Source organism: Cheilinus undulatus, linkage group 3 (genome assembly GCF_018320785.1).
Source record: "Cheilinus undulatus linkage group 3, ASM1832078v1, whole genome shotgun sequence".
NCBI classification, from domain to species: Eukaryota; Metazoa; Chordata; class Actinopteri; order Labriformes; family Labridae; genus Cheilinus; species Cheilinus undulatus.
In genome coordinates this window covers 17628995-17647354 of record NC_054867.1, presented here as the reverse complement: position 1 = coordinate 17647354, position 18360 = coordinate 17628995, and the positions used below count along the sequence as shown (strand labels likewise).

Genomic DNA, 18360 nt, shown 5'->3' with positions numbered 1-18360 from the left:
TTGTCAAATTTTGTCAACTTAAAAGGCACTATAGCAGGCACTTGGTCAAAATGTGTCCCCCTTAGGGAACTAAAGAGGGCGCTGTAGCAAATTTACTCCTTTCTGAGTGTCCCTTGGTGGGCACACTGTCACACTTGTCCACTCAGATGCACTCAATTGGACACTTAATCAAGTTTTGTCCACTCAAAGTGCACTAAAGTGGGCACTTTGTAAAATTTCATGCCCTTAGTGGGCACTATCAAATTTTGTCCACCTTAGGGAACTAAAGAGGGGGCTTTATCAAATTTACTCCTTTCTGAGTGCCCCTTGGTGGGCACACTGTCACGTGTTGTCCACTCAGATGCACTCAATTGGACACTTTGTCAAATTTTGTCTGCTTAAAGGGCACCAAAGTGAGCACTTTGTCAAATTTTGTCCACCCAAGGGAACTAAAGAGGGCACTTTGTCAAATCTTGTCAACTCAAAGGACACTAAAAACGGTGCTTTGGCATATTGTGTACATCTTAGGGCACTAAAAAGGGCGCTTTGTCAAAATGTCCAATTGTCCAATCAGATGCACTCAATTTGACACTTTGTCAAATTTTGTCCACTTAAAGGGCACTAAAGAGGGTGCTTTGTCAAATTTTGTCCACCTAGGGCACTAAGTAGATGCTGGCATTTTTGTCCGCCTTAGGGTACTTAAGAGGTCACTCTGTCAAATTCAGTCCTTTCGGAGGGCTCATTGGCGGGAACCTTGTCACATGTTGTGTCCATTTAGATGCTCTAAATTTGACATTTTGTCCAATTTTGTCCACTCAAAGGGCACTAAAGTGTGCTTTGTCAAATTTCATCTCCTTAAAGGACACTTAAGAGGGCGCTTTGTCAAATTTTGTCCAACTAAGGACACTAATGAGGGCACTTTGTCAAATTTACTCCTTCAGAGGGGCCCTTGGCAGCCACACTGTCACATGTTGTCCAGTCAGATGCACTCAATTGGACAATGTCAAATTTTGTCCCCTTAAAGGGCACTAAAGTGGATGCTGGCCTTTTTTTTTTTTTTAAATAAAGTGTATTTAAGAAGGCTCTTTGTCAGATTTTGTCCTTTCGGAGAGTCCCTTGGCGGGCACACTGTCACATGTTGTCCACTCATAGGGCACTTCAGAGGCCACCTTGGTCAGACTTTTTGCGTTCAGATGCACTAAAGTGGACACTTTGTCACTGTATTATTGCAGTGTTTTCCAATGTTAGGGCATCTGCACCCACCTGAGTCTAGCAATGTTTAATGGTTTGTGAATTAGTCTCAGTTGTTGTCTGGTTTATCTACTTATTAATGGGTTAGAAATGATCTTTATTAGTGTATTTAAACATTTTCATTAAAGAAATAAAATTATTCCTTTAAAATATTTTAAGTCTTAAATCATGTCAGCATGTGTTTGTTTGGTATGATAAATGCTGTCTTGATGAGGAACCATGTATGGTCTGTGAGTTTCACTGCCTTAGAGTATGAAAGTTCACATTAAGCCTGCAGCCAAAACTCAAAAAGTTTGACCTTTATTGAAGTCATAATTGCATAACAGACGTACAGGACTCAGACTGACACTGAGACTTATAACAGAGAGTGTTGGTGTGGATACCTGTCATAAACATACTTCCCACTGAGCTCACATGCTCTACATGTGTGCAGGCTGAATGTGAGCATGGTGCTGTGTTTCGTGGAATCGGTCTATCTCTGGATCCATTGCGGGTTGTGGAACGCACAGTCACTCCGCCACATGCTAAGAAATGTTACTCTGCATCAGAAAGGCACATGGATTTTGACAGTGACAACATACACCAGCGGTAGTGGAGTACACAGAAGCACGGGTCACTGGGCTGTCACCTGTCAGCACTGGGCCACAGACTCAGAGAGATTTACAGGCTTAGGGTAATCTATCTGCATCTGAGCCGCCTAAACAGGCAGCAGCGGTGTCACAGGCAGGCAGAGCTGTGGGCTCCCGTCTCTGTGATAGAGGATGAGAAAGAGAGATAAACTGCCGCAGAAAATAGGGAGTCGAACAAAAAGACAAAAACCCAAAGGGTTGGATGCTTGAAAGCTCCATGTCAGACAGGGAGAGAGAACACATTAAGTGCAGAGAAACAGCAGCAGAGGGACAATAGTATATAGCTGAAAAACCTTGAAGCTACTTGTTGAATTGATTCAAGTTCAATATAAAAGCCAGCATGGATATATTAGAGATTTATCTAAAACAGCATAGTTTTATGTTCTTCTTTTAAGATACATAGCAAGCTTTTTAAAAGGATCTAGAGACAGATCCATTATATATTTTGTCACGTAAATCAGGTTTAAGGTCAGTATTTAACACAACTATTGTATTTGCATTGTCCATGGTTTAATGGCAGAATGAACCTTGCAAGAACGCAAAACACACTATAATGGACAGAGTAGAAAATTAACATTTTCTTTTGTTTATTTGTTTGAAGGGCACATTTGAGTAGTCATTTATGTGCAAAGATGACACAGAAAATATCTTTTTTCTTTAAGCTTAAAACTTAAATGTATCTGCTGTTCAATAGGTAATCTATGAAATGTCCACTCTAAAATATGCCTCAAAAACATCCTCTACCTGTTTTCTGTTAAGAAAATGTAGTTCACGGAAGTCTTAACCAGATATATACATTATTAATAAATTTATTTATTACAGTGGTAATTATATGTTGTGCCTTTTAATCTTGCGACGCTGATGGATTGTCCAGATTACATGTCTGTCATCAGCCAGATCTAGCTTGCAAAGCCCAAATCTGAAACAATTGTACACGGTCTGAGAACAGATGGACCAATCAGTATAATTCCAGGAGAAAGAGGCGGTAGGTAGGCAGCTAGGGACGGGGTTTAGTTGCACTGCAAGCTTGTAAACAATAGCTGCCGCTGATGGGATTAGCTCAGATGTAGCTATAGCAGCAGTTTTTCTTAGAACTGGACGTTTATTCAAAAAAGAGCAAGAAACCGCATTGCACACAGCATTGGCTCTCCAGAGGACTGTGTGCTGAGTCCTGTGCTCTACACCCACGGCTGCACCTCTGCCCTCCACAGCAACACCATCATCAAGTTTGCTGATGACACCACAGTGGTGGGGCTCATCTCTTGGGGGATGAGTCTGCCTACAGGGATGAGGTGGAGCAGCTGACAGTGAGGTGCAGTGAAAACAACCGGCTCCTGAACACATCCAAGACCAAGGAGCTGGTCATCGACTACAGGAGGAAAAAAACCGACATTACACCACTGTTCATTGGCAGGGACTGTGTAGAGAGGGTGGCAGACTTCTGCTTTCTGGGAGTCTACATCGGGGAGGACTTGACTTGGAACACAAACACCTCTGAGCTGCAGAAAAAGGCCCAGCAGAGACTGCACTTTCTGAGAGTGCTCAGGAAAAACAACATCACCCAGAGACTGCTGGTGTTCTTCTGCAGGTACTCCATTGAAAGCGTCCTCACATACTGCATATGTGTGTGGTTCAGCAGCTGCACGGTGCTCCTCTCTTAAAAAACATCTAAATGGTATAGACCAGCACTGCAAAATAATGCAAATAAATAAATATCCATCCATCCATTTTTCTACACCGCTTATTCCGTTCTGGGTTGCGTGGGGGGGCCTGGAGCCTGTCCCAGCTGTCATCGGGCGAGAGGCGGGGTACACCCTGGACTGGTCGCCAGTCAATCGCAGGGCTGACATATAGAGACAGACAACCAGGCACACTCACATTCACACCTATGGTAATGCTCATTCACCAGTTAACCTATTGAGTATGTTTTTGGTGGTGGGAGGAAACCACGCGTGCACGGGGAGAACATGCAAACTCTGCACAGAAAGGCCCTGGCCCTGACCGGGATGCGAACCAGTGTCCTCTTTGCTTTGAGGCAACAGCGCTAACCTCTCCGTCGCCATCAAAGTTTAAGATCTGCAGCCAGACTGTCTAGGATATTTCACCTTTTAATCATTTATTCTGTTTGATTTGAACTGGTGTCATTCTGTGTCTCTTCCTTTAGGTTAATATAAGAATTTACCAGTGCCTTTGGGGACATAACTAAGGAAAGAGTCGGCAAAGTCACATGTCATATTAAACTAGAAAAGCACTCGGAGAGCGCAGACCTCCGCCATTAGCCCTATTTCCCAGTAGTGCACAATCCTTCAAAAAATTCCTGAAACCAGACGGTGATCCAGATCACTCCCCAAATCTAATCTGTTCTCCCTTATGCCATTTCTGACATTTCCTGAAAATTTCATCAAAATCCGTTCACAACTTTTTGAGTTATGTTGCTAACAAACTAACCAACAAATGAACAAACCCTCCTGATCACATAACCTCCTTGGTGGAGGTAAAAACTAAATGCCTGATCATAACAAACTAAACTGCAGTTTCTTGTTAATTTTGCAGCTCCTCAGACACTTTCCATGATAAATTAATTTCTCTGAAACTAATGAAAATTTGGTGGGAGATACTTTGAGTGTCATGTTATGAGGGGTTTGATGAGCCCCACATGATTTTAAGGTTTCAAACGGGGCCACAATTTTACTCAAGTTTGGAAAAGCTGACTAATATATTGCCTCTTTGTAATCATACTGTTACTCCATCATTAGCATCTAATTACTGTGCTGTAATATAAGTGGAGGCAGGAAAATAGTGTGATGCTGTGTGGAGTGTTTTCTCTGTTCAACCATATACATCAAAAACAGTTCACCTGGTGCTTGACTGACTTCATCTAGCTCAGCTGACAGCAGGTCGAGATGACCCCAGCTTAGAAAACAACATCATATTTTTATAATCTACTCTCCAGTGAAGCTCTTACAGGCATGTGTGTAGTTCTGCTTAAGTGTAGTGCACCTGATAGGGATTTTATTCTGCTTTATTGCTATTTAAGCTCATTTATGACTTCCCTTGTGTGTTTTTTAATCTCAAGGCAAAAGGAAATAATGGAGAGGCACTGAAGTGGAGGGGCTGAGGAGAGTTGACCCGCTCACTTGCTTTTTAATGAAGTGTTGCTCTGAGCGCTAAACGTAATGGATGGGGATAGGTTTAATCCACTTTGCAGCAGAGCTGGAGGGGAGCCATCCTTTTAATGTAATGCAGTTAAAGTCATCAGGATTCTTTTAACTTTTGTGACTCCTGGGAGGGGAAGGGACCTCAGAGAGCCCTGAATTGTACAGCAGTCCATTTGACAGCCATAATTTCGCTGGAAGCACTTATTTGACCCATGGTTGTTGGATTTAGTGCTTGAACACAGGCTGAGTCTCCCCTTAAACTAGTTTGCGTGTGTTCATCTCTGGACTTAGCCACTTGGCATGCTGGTAGCACATCTGTGTTTCCTGTCTGAGCTGCAGAGACCAAACTGCGGTGAGATTTTTGTAGTTGGTCTGATGTTGATGAAAATTTCTCTCTGATGTTGCGCTGTCTCTCTGCAGGCAGTCAGAGCCGTTAAATGAGTTAATCAGAGTTTTGGGCTCATACATCCCCAGTGACTCTCATGTTTCAGCTGCTTGTTCACTTGAAGCTCAGTTTGTGCAGAACAAACTTGAGCTCTGGCCGTTTTTCTTAAAAGAATACTAAAGTCTGAGGATTACTGTGGTGTTTAGTGCCCCTGTGTGAAAGCCTGCCCACAGAATTTGCTGGGCCCCTGAATCACTCATTAAAAAGGCCCGTCTAAGTTGTGTTTAAAGACGATATCAGTATGCTGGATCAGTAGCAATGGTGCTGACATCTTTTCTAACACTTCCCTTATTTTGGATCTGAAAAATGTGTCAAGCTGTTTTGGGATTTTAATGTTAAAATATTTATTGGTGCTCAATTTTAACCACTTTTCACTAATATTTCTGGCCAATTTCACAACTTATCTACCATCTTTTTCCTCTTTTACCCAATTTTTGACACTCTTTGCCCTTTTTAGCCTCTTGTTACACGTATTTGACACATTTTAACCCCTTTTCACCATATTTTAAGCAACTTTTAACCATTTTTTGCCACTTTTCACCCATTTTTTATTTATTTATTCAATTTTATTTAGCCAGGAAAACCTCATTGAGATCAATACCCTTTTTTTACCTCTTGTAATGTATATTTTGCCATTTTGAAACAATTTCTACCACATTTAACCAATTTTCACTTTTTTTCTGCCCGTATTTGCCTCTTTTATGCTCTTTTTACCATTTTTAACCAATTTTGGTCAATTTCATCTTTTTTTTTACCTCTTTCAATCTGTTTTTTCAACTGTCATCCCATTCTCACCATTTATTGGCTCATTTTCACCACTTTTTCTGCCCATTTCTACCATTTTTACCTCAATTTTGGCCACTTTTCACAATTATTTTATGATTTTTCTATTAAAGTTGTCACTGCTTCTTTTGCTTCATTCTCTGACATCCTGGTTAAACTCTGAAGTCTGGCATTACTCTCCAAGTTATTTGGTTCAGCATGCCCATTCACATTGTTGACATGACCAAAAATATTTTTCTGTGTATGGAAAAGGGGTCTACATTTTTATAAAGGCTGTATTGTACCACGGCAAAAATAAGTAAATAAATGAATAAAATTCCTTTTTTGTTGCATTGGTAAGAGTAGTTATTATTCATGTTAAAAATTAAAGACAGACCTCTGTGGGCCTCCAATTTGGCTCTCTCCTCTATCCCCCTTATGTCCGGCCTTGCCTGTATGTTGTTTTATTTTTAAACACACCAGTTGTCTGGTGCTGTTAAGGTCAGGGGATTTTTCTGAAAGGGTTACCTCTGATGTTGTGTAAAGAGTTATTTTTTAAGTATTTTACTTTAAATTCAAGTTTGTAGTGCACTAAGTTTTCATGTGGGTTTATAGATGTTTTTTTAAAGTAGGTAAACTGTCAGATGGAAAAGGTTTAAATTATTTCTTATCATTTAAGTCATTCATAATAGCTCTTCAGTCTGTCAGTATATCAGTCTTTAACTTTGATTCAGAGTTAAACTAAAAGGCAAATTTATTAAAAAAAAAAACAGTCTGGACTGCTTCGTGGCCTTTGTTTGGGGTGTTTTGGATAGGTATAGGTACATAACAGAATTTTTTTTACTACCTGATGAAGGCATGGTACTGAATCACTAGTGAGTTTGTTTTAGAGTCTGTATGACTGTGTCCTGACAAAAAAATACCTGTGAATGTTTAGAAGAGTGCCTTTTGAATTGTGTATTTTGTTTCAGACTGAAATGATATGGAGGGACTGTTTGGAGAGATAATCTAGACCAGGGGATCAATCACTGTCCCTGTTAAGGGTCCTAGTGTTGTAGTACTCAACAACAGTCTTGGTTTAAAGACTGGTCTCAAGACTATGTTTTGAATGTCTTGGTCTTGTCTTGGAATTGAGAGTATTTTTACTCGGTCTTGTCTCACTCTTAGCATGGCTGCACTGGCTCTTGCTAAAATGACAAATAGTTTCAATTCACATGCAATTTCATTGTGGTGGTTTCAAAACAGAATTGCAGATACTATTTTTATTGATTTTTATGGTCTTGGTCTCGTTTCTGTCTTAACCCCCCAAAATCTAGGTCTTGCCTTGGATAGTATGGTCTTGACTACAACACTGAAAGGTCTTACTTTTTATTTTTCTAAATCCTATCTATTACCGTCATTAAGTCAGGCCTAAAATTGTAGGTATAAGACTTTAGTTTCAACTATATCTCCTTTAAATATTCCCACTATGGTGGGGCCATGTTTATCAGGTGGCTGTGGCTCAGTTGGCAGATTCAGTTGTCTCTCAATTAGAAGGTCAAAGGATTGAACCCAAAGCCCCTGCAGCCACACTGGCTGCAAAAGACCCTGAATTTCTCTCACTGCTGCATCATGAATGTGCATGGATAGGATTTGTTCATATTGTTGGCAGCTCTACATACTTGCAGCCTTCACCATCAGTGTGTGAATGTGGCATGAATGGGTTAGTTTAACCCGCGGTCTGTAAAGTGTTTTGAGCATTCAGATGTAGAAGTATGCTTAGGGCTCAATAGGGAATAATAGTTTTGTTTATTTCATTTATTGAGATGCTTTTTTTTTTAATTTAATATTATTTTTAAATTTACAAATATGTGTTGATTTTATATCCTTAAGGACATTGTGAAGCAGGCAGTTAACAATAGTGCTGCTATGACGTTTGGCCCATATGGATTTGACTCAGAAGTGGCTTTGTTTTTAATATTTCTTTACAAATAACATTAGCATTATAAAGTGCATTTAGAGAGTATTCAGACCTCTTTCACTTGTCTTGATTTGTTATGTTGTAGCCTGATGCTACAGTTGATTAGATTCATTATTTCTCTCATTGATCTACACTCAGTACTCTTAAACAGAATTGTTTTTTTTTTTTGCAAATTTATTTAAAGAATGGAAATATCACATTGACACAGCTCAGATCATTTAGTCAGTACTTAGTTGAAGCACCTTTGGAAGCAATTAAAGCTTCTTTTTTAAAAATGTCGCAACAAGCTTTGCAAGCCAGACTTGAAGAATTTTTTGCCGTTCTTCTTTGCAAATTCTCTCAAGCTGTATCATGTCAGATGGGGACTAAGTGGACAGTCACTTTCAGGTCCCTGCAGAGATGTTCTACAGCAGGGGTGTCAAACTCGAGGCCCGGGGGCCAAATCTGGCCTGTGGTGCAGAAATATCTGGCCCGCAAGATGATAGCATATTTCCGTTATAACTGGCCCTCTAGTATGAGGTCTGCAGATTTTTTCCCGTATCAAAATGTAAATGTAACCTTGATGAGTTAAAATATCCTTGTTAAAGTCATTAAGATCTGAAAAAGTAAAGAACGAAAATCAAGAGATAAAAAAAACAGGAATGTTGGGAAAGAAAATTTGTGTTTTCATTGCAAGTTTCTTAAAATTAAGACTCAAACTTATGATTGTGACTTTTTATTCCATACTTTGACCTCTTCAATTCATGATGTTTACTTTTTGGTTCATATTTTGACCTTTCAGATTCACAGTTTTAAATTTTAAGTCCTGTTGTAACCCTTTTAAACTCATTTTTCCTCCTATTTTGACCATTTCACCCCCTAACTTTGGCCGTGTAATTTAAGTTAGCCTAAATCCAGAAAAAAAGAGAATGTAAACAGCTGTTCAGGCTGCAACATCACACAGTTGAAAAAAATGAAGGGGTCTGAATACTTTTTGAGAGCACTGTGTATTGTGTTAGCAATTCAGCTAAAAAAATCTGGGATTTTGGTCTCTATCACCCAGCCCTATTACCACAGGCCTAAGATGTACTCTTAAGTTAATGCTAGTAGCAAACATTAGCATGCTAAACTGAGCTAGTGACATTTTAAACATCAGCATGTTGGCATTAAATTTGATGGTACAGTAGTGTTAGCTTCCACATGCTAGGTCTTCTCTGCTAATGCTACACAGAAAGAGACTTAGACAATCATTACACTCCTAAACCACCTTATTTCAGCCTTTATGAGCTTAGCTTTATTGCTCAAAGTTGTAAAGATAAAGCAGCTTTTATGAAGATACAGAGCAGCTCTCTGGCAGACGCTAATATTAAATCAAGAGTAAACATGTTACAGCTGTGAGAGTGAGGAAGGAGAGAGGCAGCGTTGCTCTGTTATTAAACTCAGCTGACATTATAAGATTAATATGTTTGTTCCAGTGCTTTAAAGACTCCGCATCTGATTGGCTAAGAGGTGTGAAAGGTTGCGGTTGATTGGTTTATAGCCTCAGGATTAGCCTTTTGTCTGCATTAGACTGTATTCAGTCTCATAGTAGGAAAGATTGAGCGTCTGTGTCATCCTGTCTCTCTTCTCTCTGTGTTTTCTGTTTGTTTTTAATCCACTCTGTCCTATTTTATTGCAGCTTATTCTAGTTCAGGAAATTAAGGAAACCACCTCACATACTGTCTGCTACAATTAAAGTCATAAAAATATGAATGATCAAACCTACAGCACACTTTGCTTGACCAAAAATAGGCTAGATAAGCAAAGAGACAAATAAGTTCCTGTAAACCCTCAACTTCTACTTTCAACACCCTGCTGCTCTGAAATGTTCAGCCCTTACTTCCTCTTTGACAATAGCGAGCAGACACAGCTTTGTGAGCTGTTTTCACATTTAGAGTTCCCAAGAATTGTAGCGTTTTTCAGATCCCTCTTTAATCAGATGCTTTACAAATATTCAGCTCAAACGTTGAGAGTCGCCTGTTGAAGGGCAGGTTTTGTGTGTCTGTCCTACGTCAGTGAGTCAGCCTCTCTGTGTTTTGTACACCAGACTCGGTCTGACCGGCCTGGAGTCCACTCCGTCAGTGTCACATCCAAAAATACCCCCTGACTGAAGATGTGTGCTATGCTAACGTCTCCCACCTGCTGCATGTGTGCGTTTGTGTGTGCACTTGTGTTTGTGTATGTTTATCTGCTAAACACACATCCTGTCTTGTGACCATGCTGCAGCTTCAGGCCAGTATGTACAAACATTACATCTTTAAGGTGTTAGCATGAAGACAGCCAACATTTAGCTTTGTGACTGTTAGAAACATTACAGCTGTCGTAGCTATTCTTTTCTTGATCAATCCATGACTCATTTATAAACATGCTTGACAAGCCGACTTCCCAAAACTAACATCTAAAAGTAGAAAAGGAGAAACAGTAAAGCCTCTAAATCTTGACATTTCTGCCACTTAAAAGAAAAAAGAAGTTAAAAAGTCAAGTCATGCTGGGGAAAAAAATCTGAAGTCAAAATTCTGAGAATTTAAGTCATATTTATAAGAAATGAATTCTGAAAAATTAAGTCGTATTTACATAGAAAAAAAATAAGATCATGAGATACACTTTTTCATAATTTGACTTTTTACATAAATAAAAGTAACTGCAACTGCATGCCAGATGGATGTGTTTCACACATCCATCTGGTAACCCACTCATACAGAGCGTTTTGGGAAAGGGCAGTGCCTTTGAAAAAAAACTTGGAGGGCGATTGGATGAACATTCTGTCTGTAACACCTTTACGAGCCAGTCAGAGCAACAAAACATGTGACGTAGCTGCTAACGAGGACTAAACTCCATAGGGAACTGCCTAATGCAAACCATGGCGACTGCAGACATTTCAGTACATGACTTTTGTCGTTTAAAAAAAAAAAAAAAGACAAAGTGCTGTTCTTGTTCTTCTTTACCAAAGAAATGTCTTCAAGTTGGCACTTTAGCAGCATCCATGCTGATGTCCTCTGGCATAATTGCACTGGCCTCTTGTTGCTGCTTGCATACGTCACAACCCCGCCACGCCTGAAAGTACTGCCCCTCGATGCTGATTGGTCCTGTCACTTTCTAACCGGGACCAAACAGTTCAGACAGGAGCTTTGCAAGATGGATTCACCAGTGAGAAACATGGAAACAGGAGAATCCATCTGCTATGCAAGGTTAGGAGACATTGGAGTTTAGGAACTACTAGGTAGATGCATTATTAGAGATTTAAATGATACCTGAAGATTTACTTAAAGACATAGAAAAAAAATATGAATGCACACAGAGAAAGTGAGAGAGTGCACATAAAGTAACCACACAAATTATCATTCACTCTCACAAAGAGGAATCGTGTGTTGTGACAACAGATGGGGTTTGAGTTTCAAAGTGGTGACAGTTGTGATAAACATCAGGTCTAAAGGTTATTTGTTCCAGAATAAAAGGACTGCACATTGGTATTCAGCTGTATTTCTGCATCCTTTTGTGACTTTCTTTATGTAACTGTCTCTATCTCTCTCTCGCTCTGTCTCACAGATTCTCTACGACAGTCCTAAAGCCAGACGAGAAGTGGAGCTCCACTGGAGAGTATCAGCGGGACCGTACATAGTTCGAATCCTCAGCCTGTATGAGAACATGCATCATGGGAAGAAGTGCCTGCTAATCATCATGGAGTGGTAGGCTTCAATCAGCACACCTTCACCTATGTGAATGCAGTTTTTTTAATTTTCAGGAAATGTCAGAAATGGCATAAGGGAGAACTGATTAGATTTTGGGAAAGATCCAGTTCACCGTCTAGATCCAGGAATTTTTTGAAGGATTCTGTACTATTGGGAGATAGGGCTAATGGTGGAGGTCTGCGCTCTCCTAGTGCTTTTCTAGTTTAAACATGTAGAGCAATCAGAAAACAGACTGATCAAATTCTCCTTTAACTGAAAATTAAACATTGAAAATTAAAAATTGCTTTTCCGACACTTAAAACAGCTATTTTAAATGTTCCTTGATGATTTCCAACAAACAGTGACAAGCTCTTTCTTTGGTCAGACTGGGCCCAAATCTACCAACAGAGGCAGGTGTGATCAGGTTCCATTAGTAACATACCTGCGTAGGTGTTCCAATCCTAAAAATAGTGATACTAATTCATAGCGTGCCTCTTTTATGCTCATGTTACAGCTGACCACAAAATGGGAAGTTACCGTTTCTTGTTATTGTCAGTTATGATAAATTTACACTCACAGGGTGTAGGGGGAAAAATCGCCACACCACGTGTTTCCTTTAAAATACTGTGACTACATCTTAAAGCTTCTGCACAGACATTCATGACATACTGGTGTTAAAGAAACAGTACGTCGAATTCCTGCACTGAAATACACTATATTGCCAAAAGTATTCGCTCACCTCCCTTGACTTGCACATGAACTTGAGTGACATCCCCTTTTTAATCCATAGGTTTTAATATGATGTTGATCTACCCTTTGCTATAACAGCTTCAACTTTTCTGGGAAGGCTTTCCACAAGGTTTAGGAGAGTGTTTATGGGAATTTTTGACCATTCTTCCAGAAGCACATTTGTGAGGGCACACGCTGATGTTGAATGAGAAGACCTGGCTCTCAGTCTCCGCTCTAATTCATCCCAAAGGTGTTCTATCGGGTTGAGGTCAGGACTCTGTGCAGGCCAGCCAAGTTCATCCACACCAAACTCTCTCATCCATGTCTTCATGGACCTTGCTTTGTGCACTGTTGCACAGTCATGTTGGAACAGGAAGGGGCCATCCCCAAACTGTTCCCACAAAGTTGGGAGCATGGAATTGTCCAAAATCTCTTGGTATGCTGAAGCATTCAGAGTTCCTTTGACTGAAACTAAGGGGCCAAGCCCAGCTCCTGAAAACAACCCCACACCATAATCCCCCTCCACCAAACTTTACACTTGGTGCAGTGCAGTCAGACAAGTACTGTTCTCCAGGCAACCGCCAAACCCAGACCCGTCCATCAGATTGCCAGATGGAGAAGCGCGATTCGTCACTCCAGAGAACATGTCTCCACTGCTCTAGAGTCCAGTGGTGGCGTGCTTTGCACCACTGCATCTGATGCTTTGCAATGCACTTGGTGATGTATGGTTTGGATGCAGCTGCTCAGCCATGGAAACCCATTCCATGAAGCTCTCTAAGCACTGTTCTTGAGCTAATCTGAAGGCCTCATGAAGTTTGGATGTCTGTAGCGATTGACTCTGCAGAAAGTTGGCGACCTCTGCGCACTATGCGCCTCAGCATCCGCTGACCTTGCTCCGTCATTTTACGTGGCCAACACTTTGTGGCTGAGTTGCTGTCATTCCCAGTCGCTTCCGCTTTGTTATAATACCACTGACAGTTGACTGTGGAATATTTAGGAGCAAGGAAATTTCACGACTGGACTTGTTGCACATGTGGCATCCTATCACAGTACCACTCTGGAATTCACTGAGCTCCTGAGAGTGACCCATTCTTTCACAAATGTTTGTAGAAAAAACTCTGCATGCCTAGGTGCTTGATTTTATACACCTGTGGCCATGGAAGTGATTGGAACACCTGATTTCAATTATTTGGATGAGTGAATGAATACTTTTGTATTCAGTGTATCTACACTGTTAACCCGAAAGTTGTTTCTGATCAAATAATTTAAGTAAATATTACTTAAAAAAAAAACTGTGTTTTTTTGCATTACTTAAGTCATTTTGGTGTATTCTACTATTATAGTGTGACTGTAGAGTGCACTTGTTTTTTTGAGTTGAATAAACTTAAATTTCTGTTTCTTTAACTTAAACTTTGGACTCACGTATAATATCAAATGCTTCAAGGTGTTGAATTCTGATTAGCTGGTTAAATTCAAACCTGTCTTGGCTTGTTTGGAACAAAATTGCGCAATTTCCTTGTTCAAGCATCTTAGACAGAAGCTAAGAGGACCGGTTCCTCCCTCGCTTCACTTTGAACCTTTAAGCACTCTGTTTGCTCTGCTGTCTTGGCCAGAACACTTTTGAAAAAGAGATTTTTACTCTCAAAGAGGCTTTCTCCTGGTTTAAAAAAAAGGTTAAATAAAATAAATAAATGAAACGCACCATGCGTGAATTTGCTGTCTCAGTTACATAGAGGGCAATGTTAATGTTATTAAAGTCTATGAATGTTGAATAGCACACTGACAGTAATATCAACTCCTGGCTCAGTGGGTCACTAGCAGACATTTACAGTGTACACATTTTGAAAATATTAAGTTGACTTAATTTAATTTTCCAGATTATTTTCAATTAAATCAACTTGTAATTTAGTGCAATGGACATAAAATATTAAGTTTAATAATTACGCAAGTTAAATCAACTTGGCATCTAGTTTGTTGTGTTTAAAAACTTAAGTTAAATTCACTTAAGTTTTCATTATACATTACTTACATTTTTTAGGGCAACCGGTTTCCTCAATTTTTTTTAAGTAAATTTAACTCATCCAGGCTTACAGTGTACATGAATCTACATGTTTCTGTATGAGGCATAAGGAACTACATGTCCACTAATCCATTGTGACTTAGTTTCCATGTTACCAGAGACTCCATCAATCAGAGACTGTCACACGCTAGGATTGTGGGTTCTGTAGTATTTAAACAGAGGTTAGAATCTTACAAACTTTAATCCTTTACAGAAGCATATACCATTGTTTCACAAAAAAAACAGAGAGCAGCAGTTCAGGAACACTCTTGTCATACATTTTAACAATTTTATTGCAAAATTGATCTACAGTTTTGACTTTCCAGGGAACAACATGACTAGAAACCACCCACTGCATGGATGCATTAATGACAATGCATACTGAGTGCAATAAAATTAGTTCAAAAGCAATTAATACACAGTAGCATGAATCTCAATATGAGGATGCAACAAGCTTTATGCTATAAAGGAGGGGGCTGGGGTGGTGGAGGTTAAGCTTTGCCAGCAGCAGCAGCTGCTACAGCATGGTGCTTGATCATTAGCAAACAGGGATTAGTGAGAAGTATGTCATATTAAAATACACTGCTCAAAGACTCACTCATTATAACCAAGGTAGGCAGAGGACCATTTCTGTGAATGAACAACATGCTGAACCTTGAAACAGCTGGACTACAGCAGCAGAAAACCACACTGGGTGACGTTCCTGTCAGCTAAAAACAAGACAATGAGTGTACAAATCCCAGGAACTCACAAAAATTGCACAAGTATAAGACCGTAAAAAAATGTTGCCTAGTTTAGTAAGTCATGGTTTCACATTTGAATCAGAGGGTTAGAATTTAAACAACACTAAAACCTGCCAGACCACAAACCACCATGGCATGTTAAAAGTTACTTAAATCACCTTTCTTCCTCATTTGAACTTTATCAGATCATCTTGGTCATCAGTGCAATGTGACAGTGATTAGACAAGTATCGATGAGCAGTTGAACAGGTGTACCTAATAAAGTGGTCAGTGAATGTTTACATTCAAACATGAGCTTTGTGTGTGTATTTTGTGTGCAGCTGCTCTGAAAAAGCTTAGCTTTGTGTTGCTGAGGAAAGAACATGAACACACATTAAAGGTCAGCTATAAGCGCTGGCGCTGAAAGGAGACAAAGAGAAAACATCGGTGCTAAAGGACAGCTAGAAGGACACGGTCTCACTTGGGCTACATGTGTAATGACAGAGTGCCCTCAGTAATAGTCGGAGTGACTTCAGTGACAATGCTAACACAATGCTAGTGTAGGTAGTTGATCTTTGTGCTTTTTTATTGCCCTCTCTTTCACTTGAGCAGAAAGGAGCTGTAATACAGAGGAAAGGTCACAGAGGATAGTCACTCTTTCCTCTGTTCATGGGAATTTTCAACAGTGACTACTACTGTACTTCTCATTATCACAGTTATTGACACAGCTACTGTTTGTGTGGTGCTGAGCTCTTGTGGTGTGTCCTTCCTGTATGAGTAAAGGTGCAATGAGGAAGGAAAAACAGCCCACTGCATCACATAATCACAGAAAAAGTACACTCCTACTAAAAAAACACAAACATATTCATACAGGGAGCAGAGGGAGGGTTTCACACAGCCGTAAGGGCTCCTTTATGTGTAGTTTGGAGAGTGAGTGGGACGATTCTGAAATATGAGGGAGATTAGAGTGTCTGAACTTTGAGAGAAATAGGTCAAAGGGCTCAGGTAGGGAAACATGAGAGTTTGTGTTATGAATAATAAAAAAGAGTCTAATTTTTCACATTCTTTTAGGTGCTTGTTGAGCTTCTCTCCTGCTGTCCCTGATCCATTTTTTTGAAGGCCTAAGATGGCTGCAAAATAACTGAACAGATCTTCAGTGCATTCACCTTAGTCGTTCAAAGTTTGAATTTAAGAAAATTATTACAATAAAAATGGAAAAAATAAATTGTGTGTACTTTATTTGCTTCAGTCCAGGCCCCCCCTGGGGAATCAAAGATCTCAGAGATGGTGTGAGTCTCTGCCTGTCTAGTCTGAGGGTGTCAAAAATTGATCTGCTTATATTTATCAAATCAGTAGGACTCAGGTGGAGTAAAGCCAAGATTTAAGAGGTTGACATATAAAATGGCAGAGGTAGAGTATAAAGCAGTTGATCTGACAGTGCTTATACAATGTATTACCACCCAGTACCAGTGTTTCCCACACATACACAATGCTTGGGTGGGTCACCCAGGTATATTTACAGCCACCAAGCATATTGTCAAAATATTTGTCTTTCTTTTTTAAAATTTGACATCTGTACACACTCGAGGTCATCCAAGAGTATTTCTCTCCCTTAAATGCAGTGATTAAGGTGTCATATTACATGTTGAAAATGAGGCTTTGTATGCTTTCTTTCATCATGTTTTTATCTGCTTTTTCTGCTTATGTTAAACATGAAATGTAGAATGATATCTGCATTACCCTAGCAGAGGTGGACTTTACTATTAGGGAAAGTTAGGCAGCTGCCTGGGGCCCTCAGACTACAAGAGGCCTCAGGGTCATCTATTAAACTTAATGTTGAGCTTGTTATTATGTTGACATTATTCAACCCTTTAAAGGCTATTGTATCATATTTCATACACACTTTTATGAGACCTCTATCCAATCAATATGATCATTGAATTACTTAAAAACCTTAGAAAACAATCTGATAAATGATAAAAATTCTCTCCAGTGGATTATCAGCTGCCAAAACTATATCAAATATACAAAAAAATAGATGTGAAATTTTAGATCAATTTTTCTTATTTTTGGATTTCCGTACATCTCAATAAAAAAAAAAATAATAATTTTGTGCCTATTATTTCAGTAATGAGGCTTTAAGGGGTCATTATAAAAATCCATATACACTAAAATGCATTCAGAAAACCTGTGAATGATGAATAACTCGTGTCTGAGCATTGTAGCCTGTAAGAGATCCTACCAGAAAATTATGTTAACTTATGAAAGCACATGACAGTAAGGATGGGTGATATGGAGAAAATATCACATCATGATTTTTTTTTATGGCAGGATCATGATCTCCATTATATCAAGTTTTTTCCATCCAATTTTTAAGATAAATCCAGACCAGAAATCAAACTTATTCTCTCTATATATTTTTGAAATACACAAAGACTGTGTTTACAAGTTCTTTCAAATTTCTTCTTTTCTTCTTCTACAACCTGTTGGTCAGTGCATTTTTATTAGGTAAAGGGGTCAGGAGGTCTTCTCCAGAATATATAAGCACCACTCATTTATTTTCCTGCATTCTGATTGGGTTTATGGTACAAATTTGTTTATTTTCTGCACGAGGAACTGGGTGAGTAAGCATAGATGTAGAAGTCCTAGAGCTGACTTTATGTTAAATCAGATTTAGCAGATCGTCGATACATTTCTTCATGTTCTGAGATCGCCCTATTGAGCACCCTAACACCAAAGTGCATTTTTACACAGAGATCATTTTTTACAGCATTAACTGTTTATATGTTTCAGTGTTTTTAGACTTTCTTAGATATTTGAGGGTTAACACAGGGGGAGAACATTGGATTTGGAGAGCCCCAAGCCTGGGTTTGCCCTGGACCCAAAAATGTCCAAGTCTTCAACTGTGCCCTACCACATCAATGATAAACATCCAGACATGCAGCTCCCCTGCTATGAATATGGACTATCAAGTGAAATAT

At 39.5% G+C, this 18360-nt stretch overlaps 1 protein-coding gene across 3 annotated transcripts in view; it reads left to right on the top strand.

The window, feature by feature from the left end:
• The window catches only part of mapkapk3 (MAPK activated protein kinase 3), a 32483-nt gene that overhangs the window by 1927 nt on the left and 12196 nt on the right, over nucleotides 1-18360 (top strand). For all 3 annotated transcript variants that reach the window (XM_041783383.1, XM_041783382.1, XM_041783384.1), the window contains one exon: nucleotides 11749-11888. In XM_041783383.1, the coding sequence (XP_041639317.1) occupies nucleotides 11749-11888 (140 nt within the window). The remainder of the gene's footprint in view (nucleotides 1-11748; nucleotides 11889-18360) is intronic.